Raw genomic sequence first — 15923 nt, forward strand, 5'->3', positions numbered from 1 at the left:
TCCGCTTTTGTCACTCGGCACTGGGCGGTGGAGGCGGCCATCTTGGCTCCGGCGCACGCGGGGCGGCCGCCCCAGGCGGGAGCAGCCGAGCGCCGAGCGCCTCCGCCGAGCCCGCTCCGTTCCGCCCCGCCCCTCGGGGCGCACCCAGTGTGGCCGGCCGAGCGCCGAGCGCCGCGAGCGAAACACTTGTCCCGGGCCCAGCGGGCCGGCGGGGGGGGTGGGGCCGGACCCTCAGGGAGCCGCCTGCACACCGGCTCGCGGAAGCACACAAGCCGCGCTCGGCGCGGCTGCCAACTGCACCCCTGGCCTGGACGGGCTGGGACACTCTTCCCCAACCCTGGACATTCCTAAGGCTAGAATGGGAATCCTCGGGCCACGAGCATTTGCCTTAACAGCATTCAGGCTCCTGGAGCCCCGACGCCTGGAGCTAGAAACCGCCGGGACCCTGTCCCTTTCCCTATCCTGGAAGACTGCCCTCCGTGTCGGAGATCCTGGAAGACACCTGATCCCAACTACGAGGATCCCACAACATCATCCTGGTATCCAAATGTCCCCGCCCCATACCCTCCGGCGCCGTCCCGCAATCCTACGGAACTCCCCACACGACCGCCGGCACCTCATTCCAGGCACAACCTGCTTCTCCCCAACACCAAACCGATCGCCCCTAGCTGGTCCCTGACAGCTGGGTGGGGCCAGAATCTGACCGTTGTCCCGCCCCCAACCTGGCACCCGCCCCCTACGGCTCACTTAGGTGGGAGATGCTTCTAAGAACAACTGTGCAGGGCAGGGCGGGTGCCAGGACCTAGCCTTAATCTTGGGCATCCTTCCTCAAGGCAAGACTTCCAGGATCTTCTGAATCACTCATTAACAGCCCTCCTGCTCACCAGGTGTTAACTGGAAGACTGATCAGGGCCTCCCCTCCTACGGACAAGGCTAGGGCAGTACCAGACTGAATCCTGGCACCCCAATGGCTTGGCCGGATCCATCAGCACATAACTAGGGGCTGGCACATTGGTCTTCTCGTAGAAACAAGTTGACCAAAGCTGAACCTGACTGCTGAGCACATGCTACCATCCCTGGGTGGCCTGACCCGGGTACCAAGTAAGGAGTGTGAGCCTGACATTCAGGCCTCTACCCGAGTGACAGAAAAAGAAGGCAGCAGGGCTGGAACTTACAAACTACCTCCTGTGCCTCCCAGTCAACCTCAGACCCAGCTCCACTTCTCAGCCACCCCTGAGAAACCACAAACCTAGCCAGGTGTGTGAGCTGAATGCCTGGGGACAGCCTTCAGCAGAGGCAAGAAGCCCGAGGTCACATCCCTACAGTCTCTTTCGAAACTGTGACCTCCACCAACCACTATGCCCTTTCTGTGCCTTAGTCTCCTTATCCAAGAAGGAGAGGGGCTTTGATAGTGCCACCCTCCACTTTGCAGACCCTCAGGTCTCCTTCGCCAGTAAGGGGGCTTACAGATGAGTCTAGTGGAGGTCGGAGTACAGATCTAGGTAGGACCCTGGCAGCTGCAGGTAGGAGAAACAGAAGGAAACTCAGCCCCAAGCAGCCCCTGGACAGTTCCCCCTGTTCAGGGACCTCCTGCATTCCCCAGAGCCCACCTATTCCTCACTGCCCAGTTCTCTGCTTCGAGATTCAGTAAGGGCTCCCACAAAGTCAGCCTTTGCAAGGCTGGGGCCTTCACCTTTCTGCCCCCTCAGTGGTGCCCATTCCCAGGCTCCTTCACCAAAATATTACTTCTGGATTTCCCAAGCCATCCTCCCCTGGAGAGACCACCGAACATGGTTCAGAAGTCTCACTCTGTTGCTTTGTGGCTGTGTGGCAAAGCAGAGGACCCACAGTCTCTTTCTCCGTAAAACCAGAACACAACAATCCTTAGCTGCACTGAATTGTTTTGAGGCATAAATACGATGAAACTTTAGTATACACAAGCACTCAAGTTACGGGAGGGGTTATAAATGCTGCCGGACAAAGTAGGCACCAACGAAAATCTAGAAAGTGGACTCTAGATCTGCAGTGTCTGAGCAAATTGCAACTAACCTTGCACTAGCCACATTTCAAGTGCTCAACAGCCATAGGTGGCCAGTGGTGGCCTATAGAACACGTATCTAGAGAACCTTTCCATCTCAGAAAGTTCTATCGGAAAGCACTGTTCTAGATAGAAGACGTTTTTAAGACCAAGAATGGTAGAGCCTGACTTGTCTAGGGTTTCAAATCCCAGCTCTGCCACTTCTGTGCGTCCCTGGGCAAATTAATGAATTTCGTTGTGCCTCAGTTTCCTTATCTGTAAAATGGGGATTATAATAACACCAGCCTTATATCGTTGTTGTCAGGATATAAATAAGTTTGTGTTTGTAAAGTGCTTAGAACCTATCTGGTTCCTAGTAAGAGCTGAATAAGCATGCATTAAAGTCACTGTCAGGCAGGGCAGGGACTAACTGGATCCAGAAGCAGCCCTGGCCCAGCCCCTGAGTAAAAGAGAAATAACCCCTACATGGCAGGGCAGTTGTGAGGACAGTTGTCAACATACTTTGAAAAGTGACTTGAAACCCTCCCAGGAAAGCAGAGTGGCTGACCCCCTCCTACCCCCCATCTCTCTGGGCCCCTGAGGAGGGTCAGGGCCCCAACCCCCTCTGCACCCTCTCCCCTTACCATCTCCGTAGGCTGGCCCAGGGTCCTCAGCCCAGGTGGGTGGAAAGGGCACTGCAAGAGGTAAGCGGGGCCGGCGGGAGGTCAGGAAGCCACTAGGCGACCCTCCAGGCTCGCAGCCCAGGGGGCTGGGGGGCCGCTCAGCAGCCGAGGTGGCCAGCAGCTCTTGCAGGATGTTGATAGGTGACACGGTGAGCTCCCAGTTAGTGATGCCAAAGTCACGCAGGTGGGCCCGGGCATGGCTGGAGAGGCCGGCCCGGGTGTCGAAGCCAGCCCCACAGAAGTCACAGCGCATCAGGCTGAAGGTGCCTGGGTCGAAGTTAGCCACTGTGGAGGGAGAGAGGACATGGGCTGCCTGGAGGGGTGACTCTCTGGCCCCAGCCATCCCCGTTCCCAGGGGATCTCACCCTCCACCCTCCACCCTCCACAGATTACACAGCCAGTGCCATCCCTGACCCAGGACACCTCCCTTTCCCATTCACACTCCTGCCTGTGTGAGCTCACACATCCTCCCGCAACTCCTGCTCCAAGAAGCCTTATGTGCCTGGCCTTCCAGATTTCCCCCTACTTAGCTCTCGCATCAGGGGCTCCACCCTCAGAAACTTCTCTAGTTGTGGATTTGCAATCTTTTGGGTGAACGTTCGATTAAGAGCCTTCTCGTGTCTACAGTACATGCCTATTTTTGCTCACTGTCACTCCAGTGCTGTCAGTTAAATCTTTGTTGAATGAAGAAATGGCCAAATGGATGGGATCCCCTCCCCTGGGAGTCTGCTTGGGGGGCCCCCCCCGCAACAGCCCCAGGCAGAGTCAGGGACCTCCTCTCAGCTTCCCCAGCCCCTGGCTTTCCCCATCACAGCCCTGGTCACTCACCACCATAACTGCCTGGTTTTGTGGCTGTCTGCCCTCTGACCCTGACCCCCAGTGTACGCGCACACATGCACGCATGCGCACACACGCTCTCAAACACCACACCAGCACCTCCCCCAAGTGGGATCCACGTTCGCCAGCGTCAGAAGCACCCAGGGCAATCCTGTTGGAGACAGATCTCCAGAATCAGAACCCTGGTCCTGGGAATCTGCATAGCTCACAGGCTGCCCTGGGGTTTCTGAGGCCGGCCAGGGTCCCACACTCCTATTACTGGGCCGGGAACTCCAAGAGAGCAGGGACTCCTATTTCCTTCCCTGCTGTGCCCCCAAAGGCCCGGAACAGAGGGGACCTCTCTCAATAAATATTCGCTGAGTGAAGACATTAGTGAAATTCCCTGCCTGGGGCTGCCTCCTCTGCCCATACTCCTTCCTCCAGCTGCTGGAAGGGCCAGGGCATCGGGGCGTCCCCACACCTCCACCGATGCAGTGGCCTTTGCCGCGGCTCCCAGTCTTCCAGAAGGGGAGGCCCTGACTTCCCCCTGCTTGGCGCTATGGGAGGACTTAGAGTGAGGGTTGCTCGGTTCAGAGCTCAGCTGCCCAGCTGCACGTCTCGCGGGCCTCGGAGGGAGGTGGGTGCCAGAGCGAAGCCGCCCTACCTTTTTTCTTCTTCTTCTGGAAGGAGAACCTGCGCTCAATGGCCTTCACCTCCTCGGCAGAGATGAAATGCCGCACATTGTAGCTGACGCCCACACGGTTCAGGTGGCCCCGGACGTGGTTGGCCAAGCCGATACCGTTGTGGAAGCGATCCGGGCAGTAGGGGCACTTCCGCTCCTCATGCTTCAGTGCCACCGCTGGGTCCCCATCCAAGAGTGCGTCCAGCCCCAGCGGGCTGCCCAGTGGCGCGTCCAGGAGCAAGAAGTCCAGGGGGTGAGTGCCCCCCAGCCCCAGCTCCTCGGGCTGCAGCCGTGGGGGCACCCGGGTTGCTGCAGCCATGACCTGTGGCCCCAGCTTTGCCACCAGCACAACGGGCACCATCCCTCGGAGCTGCTGCCGCTGTGCCCGAGAGGCCTCAGCTGCCCTCAGAGCTTTTCGGAAAGTCCGCTTCAGGTCCAGGGCCAGCTGTGGGATGAGGCCAGGGGAAGCTAGGGGTGGAAAGACCCCATTTTCAGGGGAAAAGTCCATTTCTGAGGCCAGCGGTATGTCTTCCTCCTCCTCTTCGCTCCAAGGGTGTCTCCGGTCCCCCAGCTGGCCTGGGAGCCCCTGCGGGTGGACCACGCTCTTGTTTCTACCGGGATGTAAGGAGTAGGGGGCAGATGCGAGAGGTGAGGGGAAGGCTGGCCTTCCCAGGGGCCTCTGATCTGAGCCGCGCAGAAGTGGCTTTGACAGTGGGAAATCCCTCATGCCTAGCTGCTGGCAGCCTGGGCCAAAGACCAGGCTGGGGTCATATCCAGCAGGGTTCTCCTGCCACGTGGGGGCCAAGAGCGGCTCAGCTTTGCCAAAGTAGTCCTCGGCAGCATCAGGGAAGCGGGCATATGCCTCCTGGCTGGTGCCTGGCTGGCTGGCAGGGTCCTCCTCAAAAGCCTCGGCATCCTCCTCCCAGTGGGGATGGGCATGCGCGAGCCTCATGTGCTCCCTGAGCAGGCTCTCGCTGGGCGCGGGGAAGCCACAGAAAACGCAGCCACTGAGCCCCGAGGAGCCTCGGTAGGGTCGATAGGCGAGGGCGGTGGCATCAGGGCCCGGGCTGCCGGCCCCGCTGCCGCCCCCAAAGGGCTCCCTGGCGGGCTGGCCCGGGAGCTCACGCATGTGCAGCTTGGCATGCTGCACAAAGGCCTTGGAGGAATTGGTGCCAAAGATGCACTTGGGGCACTGCAACCGTGCCTCCCGGCCCTCATCGCCTGGGACCTGCTTCAGTTTCTGGATCTCTTCAATGATCTTCTCCCGGGAAGCCTGGTGCAGCTGGCGGTGCTGCTCCAGGGCGCTGGGGTCCGCAAAGGCCCAGCCACACTCTCCACAGGCCAGCGGGGCCAAGTCGGCGGGGGGCTCCTGGCCCGGGGCTCGGCGGTGCTGGCTCATGTGCTCCAGAAGGTGCTCCTTCTGCTTAAAGTAGATGCTGCACTCGATGCACGGGAACACGGCCGGCTCCTCGTCCTCGTCCTCATCTGGGCTGGCCACCCCCTTGGCCACCTCCTCCAACAGCTCGCACAGGTAGGGCCCCGTCCGGACCGGGGCCAGCAGCGGCTGCAGCCGCTCCACGGACGCCTCCGAGTTCACTGTCCAGGTCTGCGTGGCCACCTCTGAGGCTGACCTGGGCAGGCCCCAGTCGGATGGCTGGGCCAGCCCTTCAAGGTCTGCCAGGTGCTCCCTAGTGTCCACCACCGTCACATCCAATGACTTAGCGCTATCTTCTACTGGCACGAGCACCGTCCTGAAGGAGGTGAGGGGCAGGGGCTGAGGTGGCAGGTCCCGGTGCAGCCCTGCATCCTGGGGTGGGGCCTGCTCATCTGTGTCCCGGAGCCAGTCGAACCTGGGGTGGCCCCGGGGGGCCTTCTCCAAGAGCTTCGGTTCACCCTGATGGTGCAAGAACCTTCTAGAGCCCTCGAGCTCAATGTGGGGTTTCATGGTTCTCACAATGACCGAGTCCTCGAACCTCTGCTCAGATGTGAGGCCCTCCCTGGCTTCCTGGACCAGGGGGTGCTCCCAGGTCCCCTGGCCATCAGGGGGGCCAGGGAAGTGGCCCAGGAGGTGGGGTGGTGGGGAGCCCGGCTGGAAGTCCAGGCTGCCTCCATCCCAGCAACTGCAAGGAAGTGCCAATTGGGACAGGTTAGCCATGGGACTCAGTCTCCCTTCCTTGGGCAGGGGAGGGGATCCTCGTAGGCTCTGAGACAAGCCCCAGAGACCCAGCCCAAGGGCAACCTCAGAGGGACCGGGAACATGGAGGTGAGGGTGGGGAGGTATGGGGAGTGCAGGTGGCGCATCCAGAGCTGTTAGACCAGAAAACACATCCAGCTCCCAGGCTGCACCTGTCTATATAGCCCAGCCCCACTGCATGGTGGGAGTGTGTACAGGGTCTATCAGGGGTCACACCAGGGTCACAAGGCATGTCCTCAAGTCTGGTGGCACAGTCAACTCTCATCTGTCCCCCAGGAGGGCCCAAGGCTCTGATCTGTGCCCCCAAACTGGGGTGATTTAGTTCATCTAGTCTCACCTCTCCAGCAAATTTGGTGCAACTCTGTGGCGTAAACAACTCAAGGGAATGCACTTTTCCCCTGCAGCTCCCGTCTAGGAAGGGTGGAGTCAGGAATGGTGCAAGGATCCTGCTCAGCCTCTAGCCCCAAGGACCCTGGCCTTCTTTGGGGGAAAGGGGAAGGCGAAGCAACCTCACCGGGCCTCAGTTTTCCAATCCTACAAATGGGGACGAGTCCCAAAAACCAGGAGCCTCTGTGTCCTTATGCAGCACCTAAGGAGCTTTCTCGTATCCATAATCAAAGGAAAGTTTACATGAGGTATGTGCTCATTTAAATAATCACAGCTGTGGGGCGCCGGGGTGGCTTGGTTGGTTAAGCACCCGACTTTGGCTCAGGTCATGATCTTGCAGTTGGTGGGTTCGAGCCCCGTGTCAGACTCTGTGCTGACAGCTCAGAGCCTGGAGCCTGGAGCCTGCTTCGGATTCTGTTTCTCCCTCTCTCTCTGCCCCTCCCCCACTCACGCTCCATCTCTCTCTGTCTCTCAAAAATGAATAAATGTTAAAAAAAAAATTTGTTGTAAACAATCACAGCTACAATCCTTCAAATGGGGGCCTTGACCCCGTGAAGTGTAAGGAGAGGAGGACACAGCTCAGTGCTGGGGGGAATGCTTTGCTTCACCAGATGCCTGGCTCCTGGTGAGCCCACAGCCAACATGGGTTCTTATCACTGTCCCTGATAAATCTCCCTTCATTTTCAGGACCCTGCCTCCAAGAGGGGCTATCGATCGTGTCCACCAAACAGGTGAACACATGGCTCCACCAAGACGCTGAGCGGAAAGCAGGGGGTCACCTCTCTCAGCCCCATCGGTGACATGTGATACTAACAGGCCCATCCCCCCAGGGCCATGGCAAAGATTCAGTGGGGTAAACCTGTGCCAAAGCTATCGTTTAACCCGGTACAACTATTATTTGCATATTAGCACCCACCAAGACTTAATACAGGGTCCCTGCTGTCACCACTGCTGTCACTTCCTGCTCTTGTCCTACCTCCCTTGGGTCCTCAAGGCCAGCTTGTGAGATGCATCTTAGGGACTCTATTTTGCAGATGGGGAAGGTGAGGCTTAAAGAGGCCTGGCATCAGGCTAAGGGCCACCTGGCAGAGACAGGACTCCAAGGGTCTAACCTTCAGGCTCCTGTCCCTCTGGCCCTGCTCCTGGCAGGCATAATGAGAGTTGACTGTCTGTGTTCATCCCAGTCTTCCCCACCCCCTGCACACGCCCAGGGGCTTGTCTGCCGGGAGCCACCTCCTCCTGCCTGGCCTCCTGATTCCCTCCTTTCCCCTTCTCACTCCCCAGGGGGCTTCTTTTGGGCCTAGGCACATCCTGCTTGCCCCCCTGCCCTCCCTGACGTCAGGGCCAGCGTGGCACTCACCAGCTGCTGATCCGATGGGTGGCGGAGGTGGCACGGGGGAGGGCTTCGCTGAGGCCGGGATGGGGCTGCCCGTCTGCAACAGAGAGGGGAGACCCTGAGGGGCTGGGGTCCCCCTGGCCGGGGTCCTTCACAACACCCCAGCTCCGGGAGCCCTGCCGGGCACCTCGGAAGGGCCTAGCCGGCTCCCCACCCCTCTCCCCTGAGAGGCCTTTGGCCTCTGCACTCCTGAGCCTTGCTTGAAAGGGGTTTCTTTGGAAGAGTCTCTTGGGTCACCCACGGGGTGTCCTGCCTTTAACCCGCCTCTCTTTGCCCCCACCCAGCAACCAGGGTGATTTTTAAAAATCACACCCTGGTTAAAACTCACCTGACCTCTCATCATACCTATAATAAAAGCCAGATTCCCAACCACTACCTGCAAAGCCCTGAGAGGTCGGACCTCCACAGCAGGTCTCTCCAGCCTCAGCTCCCTGTCTTTGACCTTCACTCACTCTGTCCTGACTCCTCTTGATGCTTCAAGCTCACCCAACCCTTTCTGGCCCCAGGGCCTTTGCATTGGCTATTTCTTCTGTCTGGAGAGTCCTTCCCTGGCCACTGACCAAAGTGAGCCCCTATGACTTTCTGTCTCGTCTCCTGTTTCATTTCTGTCTTTGAACTCTCTGAAATTGCCTTGTTCCACTATGGATGACTGCTTTCCCCGAGTCCCTGCAAACAGGTAAGCTCCCCCTGAGGGCAGGGACTCTTTCAGCCTCCTTCACTGCCGCATCCCAGTGCCTGGCACACAGCAAGTGTGCAACCAATACTTGCCAGTTGATGAGTGAGGAGCCCTAAGCCCGAGCTGCAAAGGGCCTATCCCTGCCTCCCAGGCCCCCTTCCAGGCCTCAGTCCTAGAATCAAATCCCCTCCTGGGACCCCTTACACAGATAGAGCCAACTCTCCATTATCCGCCTGTGGAGCCAACGCCTGGAGCGACCACAGGAATCCTGGCCTGTGCCTCCTCTGCCCGCCGCACTCGCCTGACATGGGTGAACGTGCCAGTTGGGGTGCAGGCCAATCGCCTGGGCCAAGGTTAACACACGGGGGGAACTTGTGCCCCGTCCAGAGCCTGACAGATGCAATTGCTGGATTAACTTCAATTGGAGGATGGTCCAGGGCTAGCTCTTTGTCTGATCCCCCACGGTTCAATTTGCCCAGGAAATTGAGAGCTGACAGGAGCCAAAGAATTAAAAGTGCCATCAGGGATGATGTGGGGAATCAGAAAGTTGTGGTCACTGGCTGAGGGTCTTTCTGCTGAGCCTGAGAGAAGGGCCGTGACTGTCATACAGCCTCTGGAAGGGGAGGGTGGTGATGGGGGTACGTAAATTTGCATTTCTAGAGCAGTTTCTCAACTTCAGCACTATCCGCGTGTAGGGTCGGATGATTCTCTGTGTGGTGTAGGACACTGAGCGGCATCCCTGGCCTCTCCCCGCCGGGTGCCAGGAGCACCACCCCCCCCCCCCCACCGGCCCCCAGCCCCTGGCCCTGCCATCACGACAAACAAAAATGTCTACAGACATTGCAAAAGGCCCCTTGCAGGCAGAACCGCCCCCATTTGAGGACCCCTAGAGTAGACGGATGGGGAGCAGGGCCAGACCAGGGTTACACTCGACTGCAGGGGCCAGTGTCAGGGCGGAAGGATGAGGTGCATGTTGAAGGTGTGAGGGTTGGGAAAGCAAGGCCTGGACCAGCCAAGGGACAGAGATCTCAAAAAATGGGGTCTCTTGAGAACACAGGAGTCATAAATGTGAGCTACTCAGGGGAGGGCAAGCAATTCAGTGGCACCAAGCCCCCGCACAGCCTAGAGGTGCAGGTCTGAGGGTACGGGCATCCTGCTTCTGAGATTCTGGGACCCCAGCTCTGGAGATTCTGGGCGTCCCAGATTCGTTGATTCTGTGATTGGCGTTGTCTAAGGATTCCATGAGCCAGGGGGCTGTGTTGGCCTCTTTGAGCAGCTCCAGCGAGGCTCCTATTTTTAGTGGCAGCATTTTGGAGGAAGCAGGCCAAGCAGGGCCCCGTGTCCAAGACACCTGGGAGCTGGGGGGCTTGCCCAGAGGCCTCCATGGCCAGAGGGGATCCAGAAGTCCCTACAGGTCGGACGAGGTGCCCAGATGCAGCCCTTGGCAGTGGCCATGCCAAGGGGCCCTCATGGACTCCTGCCATCCTGGGGGTCCCCAAGAGGGTTTGAAAATGAGAGAAGGAAAATGAGAAGGGTGTCCATTTGCAGCTTGAACCCCAAGCCAGGCAGCTTGGCAGAGTGACCATGAATCTAGACTTTGGAGGCAGACAGATCCAAGTTCAAGGCCCAGTGGTGACTGAAGGGCACACCTTTCCCACCTGTTTCCTCCTCTGTATAAAGGGAACAGCCAGCACCCATCTCGCAGCGCCAGCGACGGATGCCAAGGAGATCACACAGTACATGCTCCATCCGGAGAGGCGGCGGTGGGAGGAAGGAAGGGCTGTGAGGGTGCCTGGGACGGGGGTCGGGGTTGGCTTGGAGGTATCCCAGGTTGGAAGCTGGAGGCTGGACCCAGAGCTCACTCCATGCTCTGATTTCCTCCCCAGCCTGGGGCCCCACGCGAGGGCAGAAATAGTATGTCGTTCATTCCCTGGCCCCCGGTCCCAATGCCAGGCACGCACCAGACTCCCATCAATCCTTGTGGACCATCTCAGCCCCCTAAGCCTTGGCTGCACCCAGGAGGCCGAGGAGAGAGAGGCCAAACATCAGGCGGGGGCTGCAAGGACGCTGTGGGGGCTCCAAGTCAATAGGCATAATGGAGGACAGAGAAGGCAGTGGACGCATCCGTGTGCAGACAGAGAAGTTTGGAAGTAGCCACTCCAGGGGTACCTTTGGGGGGCTCCAAGGGCAGGGGCAGGGTGAGGGAAGGCCCAGGCTTCAGGGTGGAACAGCAGCCCCAGAGGCTGTTCCTATTTATAGACATCACAAGACTCCTAGGGCAGGTGCCCAAGCCAGGAAGGGGGGTCGAGCAGGCCGAGAGGACAGCAGGGGAGGCGCTGCATCCCAAGCCCAGGCCCTCATCTAACCTCCAGGCTGTGACCCGCCCCCCCCCCCCAACCAAGTCAAACCACCCCTGCCCCAAGCCCCCATCCACTCAAGGACATCATTTAGGGTGGGCCTGGCCCCCTTTGGCAGCCACATCCCCCTCCTCTTCAGGGACATGCACTGGAGCCTGGCTGATTCCCTGGAGGGAGGGAGGACGCACCTACCTACTTACCTTCCCCCTCTCTTGCCAGACCTGGGGCTTCTGCCAGGTAGAGAACTGACCAGCTCCTCAGAAGCAGAGAGGATTCTGGGACCCCAGACCCTGTTTCCCTGGAGCTCTCATAAAATCAAGGTCTCAGGCCTGCCCTGGCCAGTTACATGCCGTGGAACATGGCTCTCCTTCTGTCTGGGCCTTGGTTATGAATGATCTAGAGGAGGGGATTGCTAAGGTTCCCTGAGCACTGATACTCTGCCCTCAGTCTCACCCTGTCCCCTGTTGTGTAACACCTTCAGTAGCTACCCATTACTTCCATGCCATTGCATATGTGGAGCCTGATGCCTAGATGGCCCCTGCCTGTCTGTTCCTCATCCAGGACTCCTGGATGGCCCCCAGGCTGGGCCTCACCCACTGTAGCCACAGCAACTATGTCATAACACCTGGTAGCTGGTTTGTCTCCCAGCCAGATGGCAGGGTTCATGAGTGTGAGGATGCTGTATGTGTGTGGCCCCAAGAAGGTGCTCAGTAAATATCTGAATATCATGAGTATTGCTAAGGGTGAGCTGGGGGCAGGTCCAGGATGCCTTGACACAGCGTGGTGGTTAAAGACCAGGGCTGTCAAGCCAGGTTACTGCCAGCTGTGGGATCATGGGCAACTAATTTAACCCCTCAGGGTCTAAGACTCCCCATCTCGAACATGGGATGATAATAATTGAGGCTACCCCACAGGAATCTTTTAAGAATGACATGAGATGATCACATAAAGGGCTTGGCATGTAGGAAACTCCTAATAAGGTACCCGGAGGTTCCTGGAAACCAAGTCCTGTAGGGCAGGCCAAGGAGATGAAGGGAGACATCTGGTGCATCAGCCTGCACTGCCCCCATCACTCTGCTGCTCCTGCCTGGTCCTTGAACACACCAGGCTCCACCTCACCACAGGACCTTTGCGCCTGCTGTTTCCCCCACCTGGCTTGTCCTTCCCACCATTCTTTCAATGCTCCATTCAAATTCCACCCACTCAGGGAGGTTTCCCAGGTCCTCCGGGCATGATCCTAGCACTCTATGTAAAACCTTACGGCACCTGTTACTACCTGCCCTCACGTTATTTATATAGTTGCTTATTGCCTGTCTCTAGGATGTCAGGCCTCTTGTAGGAAGGGAGTTTTGCCTCTTTTGTTCATGGCTGTATCCCCAGCACCTAGAAAACATCCTGACACCATAGTAGTTGCTGAGTATTTAATGAATGAATAACAAATCTGGAGGTGGGGACAGTATGAGACCCCCTTCTGCTGGGTAAACTGAGGCACAAAGGGGTAGCTGGTGTCCCTGACTAGCCAGTGTCTCCCCGGCCACTAGAGGGCACAAACTGTTTTAACCTGTGGCTCAGGAGCAGGACTCATCGACAGTGTAGCAAGAGGGAGCTGGAACAGACTGATGGGACTGGGGTACACCTGGGGAACAAGTGGGCTGCTCAGGGTGCTAAGCTGTGCACTTGTATCCAACTAACGAGCTCAGGAGAGGGAACCAGGCCGACCCGAGTTCAAGCCCCAGCTCCTTGCCACCCCCTGTGGGGGGAGGGCATTCATCAGGTCTGTTTTCACAACCATAAAATGGGAAAATAAGCAGAGCACAAAGAGAAGGCTCTGGACCCAAGCAGAATCAGAATCCCATCCCAACCCCTGCTGGCCTGGGTGACCGAGCCCTCTCTGAACCTCAGGGACCAGGCTGGATGCTCCCCCAGGGCCGCAGGGCCCACTCTCTTACCAGAAATGCCACTTCTGCCATCCAGAATGTCTCGGGGTCCCTCCTTGGTGACAGGCAGGTAATGGGTGGACCGGAAGATGACACCTTCCCCCTCAGCAGCCTCGGCCCCACCTTCGATGTCTTCCCTCGGTGCTGGGCCGGGCAGTCTCTCGGGGCCACGAGGACGATCTGGGGCGGCCAGGCCGCCTGCCAGGGGCCCATCCATGGATGCTGTCTGCCTGGCTCCACTCAATTGCTGGTCTGGCTCAGCAAGGCATTGTAAGTCTGGGGGCAGAGAGACAGGTGCTCAGGAGAGGTGAGAAAGGGATGCTGCCTTAGTTTCTCCTACCTTGAAGTTCCAGTCCTCACCCTTGCTACTCAGTGCCTCAGTTTCCCTCCCAGCCCAGGAGAGCTAAGTAAATGGTGCTGAGGCCCTGTCCATATGCACTGTAACCCAGATGGCCCCTATCTTCCGTATGACTCAGTCTCCCCACGGGTAACTCCTCTTTACACAGCTCCTGCACTGTGCTGCCTCAGTTTACCCCATTTTTTCCACATGCAAATTCATGGACCTTGTTTTCTTCCAGCATTCATCCTATCACTTCTCCCAGATGCCTCCTCTCACTCATGCTCTACTGCACTTTCCCCAATTGTGCCCTCACTTCCATGTACATGCAGATCCTCTGTCCCTGCTTTAGCATGGATCCCAGCCACTTCTACACCCTGATCCTATACATTATCTCAAGTGATCCCATCATTACCTCTGCACTTTTCCCACACTCTGACCCCTATCCTCGAAGGACCTTAGGGTTCTCCAGCGTTAACCCTTCACCCTCACCCACAGCCTTAAGTGACCCCAGCATTAACCCCTTCTCTTCTCCCCAACACTCCCTCATGCATACCCAGCCCGGGCTTCTTCATCCCACCCTCCCAAGATTTCTCTAGTCTGCGGACAAAAACGACGGATGGGGCTCCTGGTCCAGAAATGAGGACCCTGGGGAGGCCGAGTGTGTGAGGGGGTGGGTGCTGTCCTCTCCACCTATAAATACCTTCAAGGTAACGGCGGAAAGTGAAGGGCAGGAATGAGGCGCCCTCCCCAGGGAGATGGTGGGGAGGCCGGGCCCAGGCAACCGGGGCGGGGCCCGGGCTCCAGGCCTGGCTGCAGGCGCTGCCCTCGGGGGCCTGGGGGCTCCCAGGGGGCCAGTCCGTGGCCTGGCAGTCGTGGCGGGGGTCCCTGCCCAGGCCCAGAGGAAGCACCTGCGGGTGCCCACCGGGTGGGCACTGCCCGCGGGGAACAGGCGGGACCGCAACTTCGGAGCACTTTGGCAGCGTGGGAAGGGGCCTCCCGCCTGGACGCCCCCCGGGGGTCGCAGGGGTGGGGGCGGCGCCGCGCCAGCGCACCCCTCGTTGGGTCAGGGTCCGGGAGACGCTCCCTCCGCCCGTGCACTTCGGGGCGGGAGACCCCGTGGGACGCGCCGAGGTGGGGGGGGACACCTGCCCCAAGACCCCCGCTCCTCCCCCCCACCGGAACGGCCCCGCCCCCGACCAGGCCCCGCCCCTGCAGGCCCCGCCCCCGCCCCCCGCCCCGGGGGGTCCCGCCTGTCCCGGCCCGGCCCTGGCCTCCCCCTCCCCGCTCCGGCTCCGCCCCGCCCGCGGGCTCCCCAGGCCGGGCCGGGCCTCACCGGGGAGGCGGCGCCGCCGGCCAGGCGCCGGGGTTCGAAGCTTCCCTCCTCGGTGCGGCCGTCGCTGCCGCTACCGCCGCTGCCGCTCCCGGTGCCGGTGCCGCGGCCTCCGCAGCCGCCGCCGCCTCCACCGCTCGGGGGACATTGTCCCTTTAAATCGCTCCCCCCGCCGCCCCGCCCCCCCGGCGCGCCGCCGTGACCTCAGCGCGACAGCCCCGCCGCGCCGCCATGATGGGGAGGTCCAGGCCCCCCCCCTTCCCCCCCCCCCCCGTGCCGCCCGGGGTGGGGGGGCGGTCAGCGGGCGCGCCGCCATGTTGGGAGTGGCCAGGCGGGTCACACTTAAAGGGCCCGCGCGGCCTGAGAGTCCAGGGAGAGGGTCTGTTTCCATGACAACACACTTGTCCCCCTGCCCCCAATAGCTTCTCATCACCCTACTGGTTCTTCCAATGCTAGGCCTGCTAATAGCAGCAGAAGAGTGAGGAGGGGGCAGAGAAGTTCCCCCATGAGTCATTTATAGGTCACTGAGAACTCCACCCAGCCAATCCTTATCCTTCAGTCCCTTGCCCCCAGTCAGCTACCTTCCAACCACAAGCCTTCTCCCTCCTTTCCCATTATCCACGCTGGACTTCAGCGCCTCCATGCCCCTAGAGCTGCCCTAGGTCCCCAATATTAAGCCCCTTTTCTCCATCCAACCCCAAGGATCACAGCCTCCAGAACTATCCCATTGTGAATACATAAGAAGTCTGTGGGCTTCTCCCATCCACCACCTATCCACACGTTCAACCACCCATTCATCTCCCCACTCATTCATCCACACACTCAACCAATCAACCACTCATCTATCCATTCAATCAACTAACCATCTATCCACCCATCCATCTAAACACCCACTCAAACCACCCATTCACTTCCCATCTACCCACTCATCCATCCACCACTCAACCAACATCTGGTCCTGTGAGCCAGCTAGCCACCCACCCAAATCCCCACAACCCATCTGAACACCCACTGAGTCCACCCATCCACATCCCATCTACCTGCCCAGCCACCCACCACACAAGTAAATACTTACTTATCCATACAACCAAGCAAGCATCCACCTATC

General features: G+C 59.2%; 1 protein-coding gene across 1 annotated transcript in view; it reads right to left on the minus strand.

Moving 5' to 3' along the window:
• Positions 1 to 14312, minus strand: part of WIZ (WIZ zinc finger) — a 25703-nt gene extending 11391 nt beyond the window's left edge. Inside the window, 5 exon segments of the mRNA XM_040444778.1 lie at positions 2662 to 2985; positions 4181 to 6318; positions 8140 to 8212; positions 13158 to 13421; positions 14186 to 14312. Coding sequence (XP_040300712.1) covers positions 2662 to 2985; positions 4181 to 6318; positions 8140 to 8212; positions 13158 to 13362 — 2740 coding nt within the window. The 5' untranslated portion in view covers positions 13363 to 13421; positions 14186 to 14312.
• Between the last annotated feature and the right edge of the window lie 1611 nt (positions 14313 to 15923).

Source organism: Herpailurus yagouaroundi, unplaced genomic scaffold (assembly GCF_014898765.1).
Source record: "Herpailurus yagouaroundi ecotype Mexico unplaced genomic scaffold, PumYag 193, whole genome shotgun sequence".
In the NCBI taxonomy this organism is placed as follows: domain Eukaryota; kingdom Metazoa; phylum Chordata; class Mammalia; order Carnivora; family Felidae; genus Herpailurus; species Herpailurus yagouaroundi.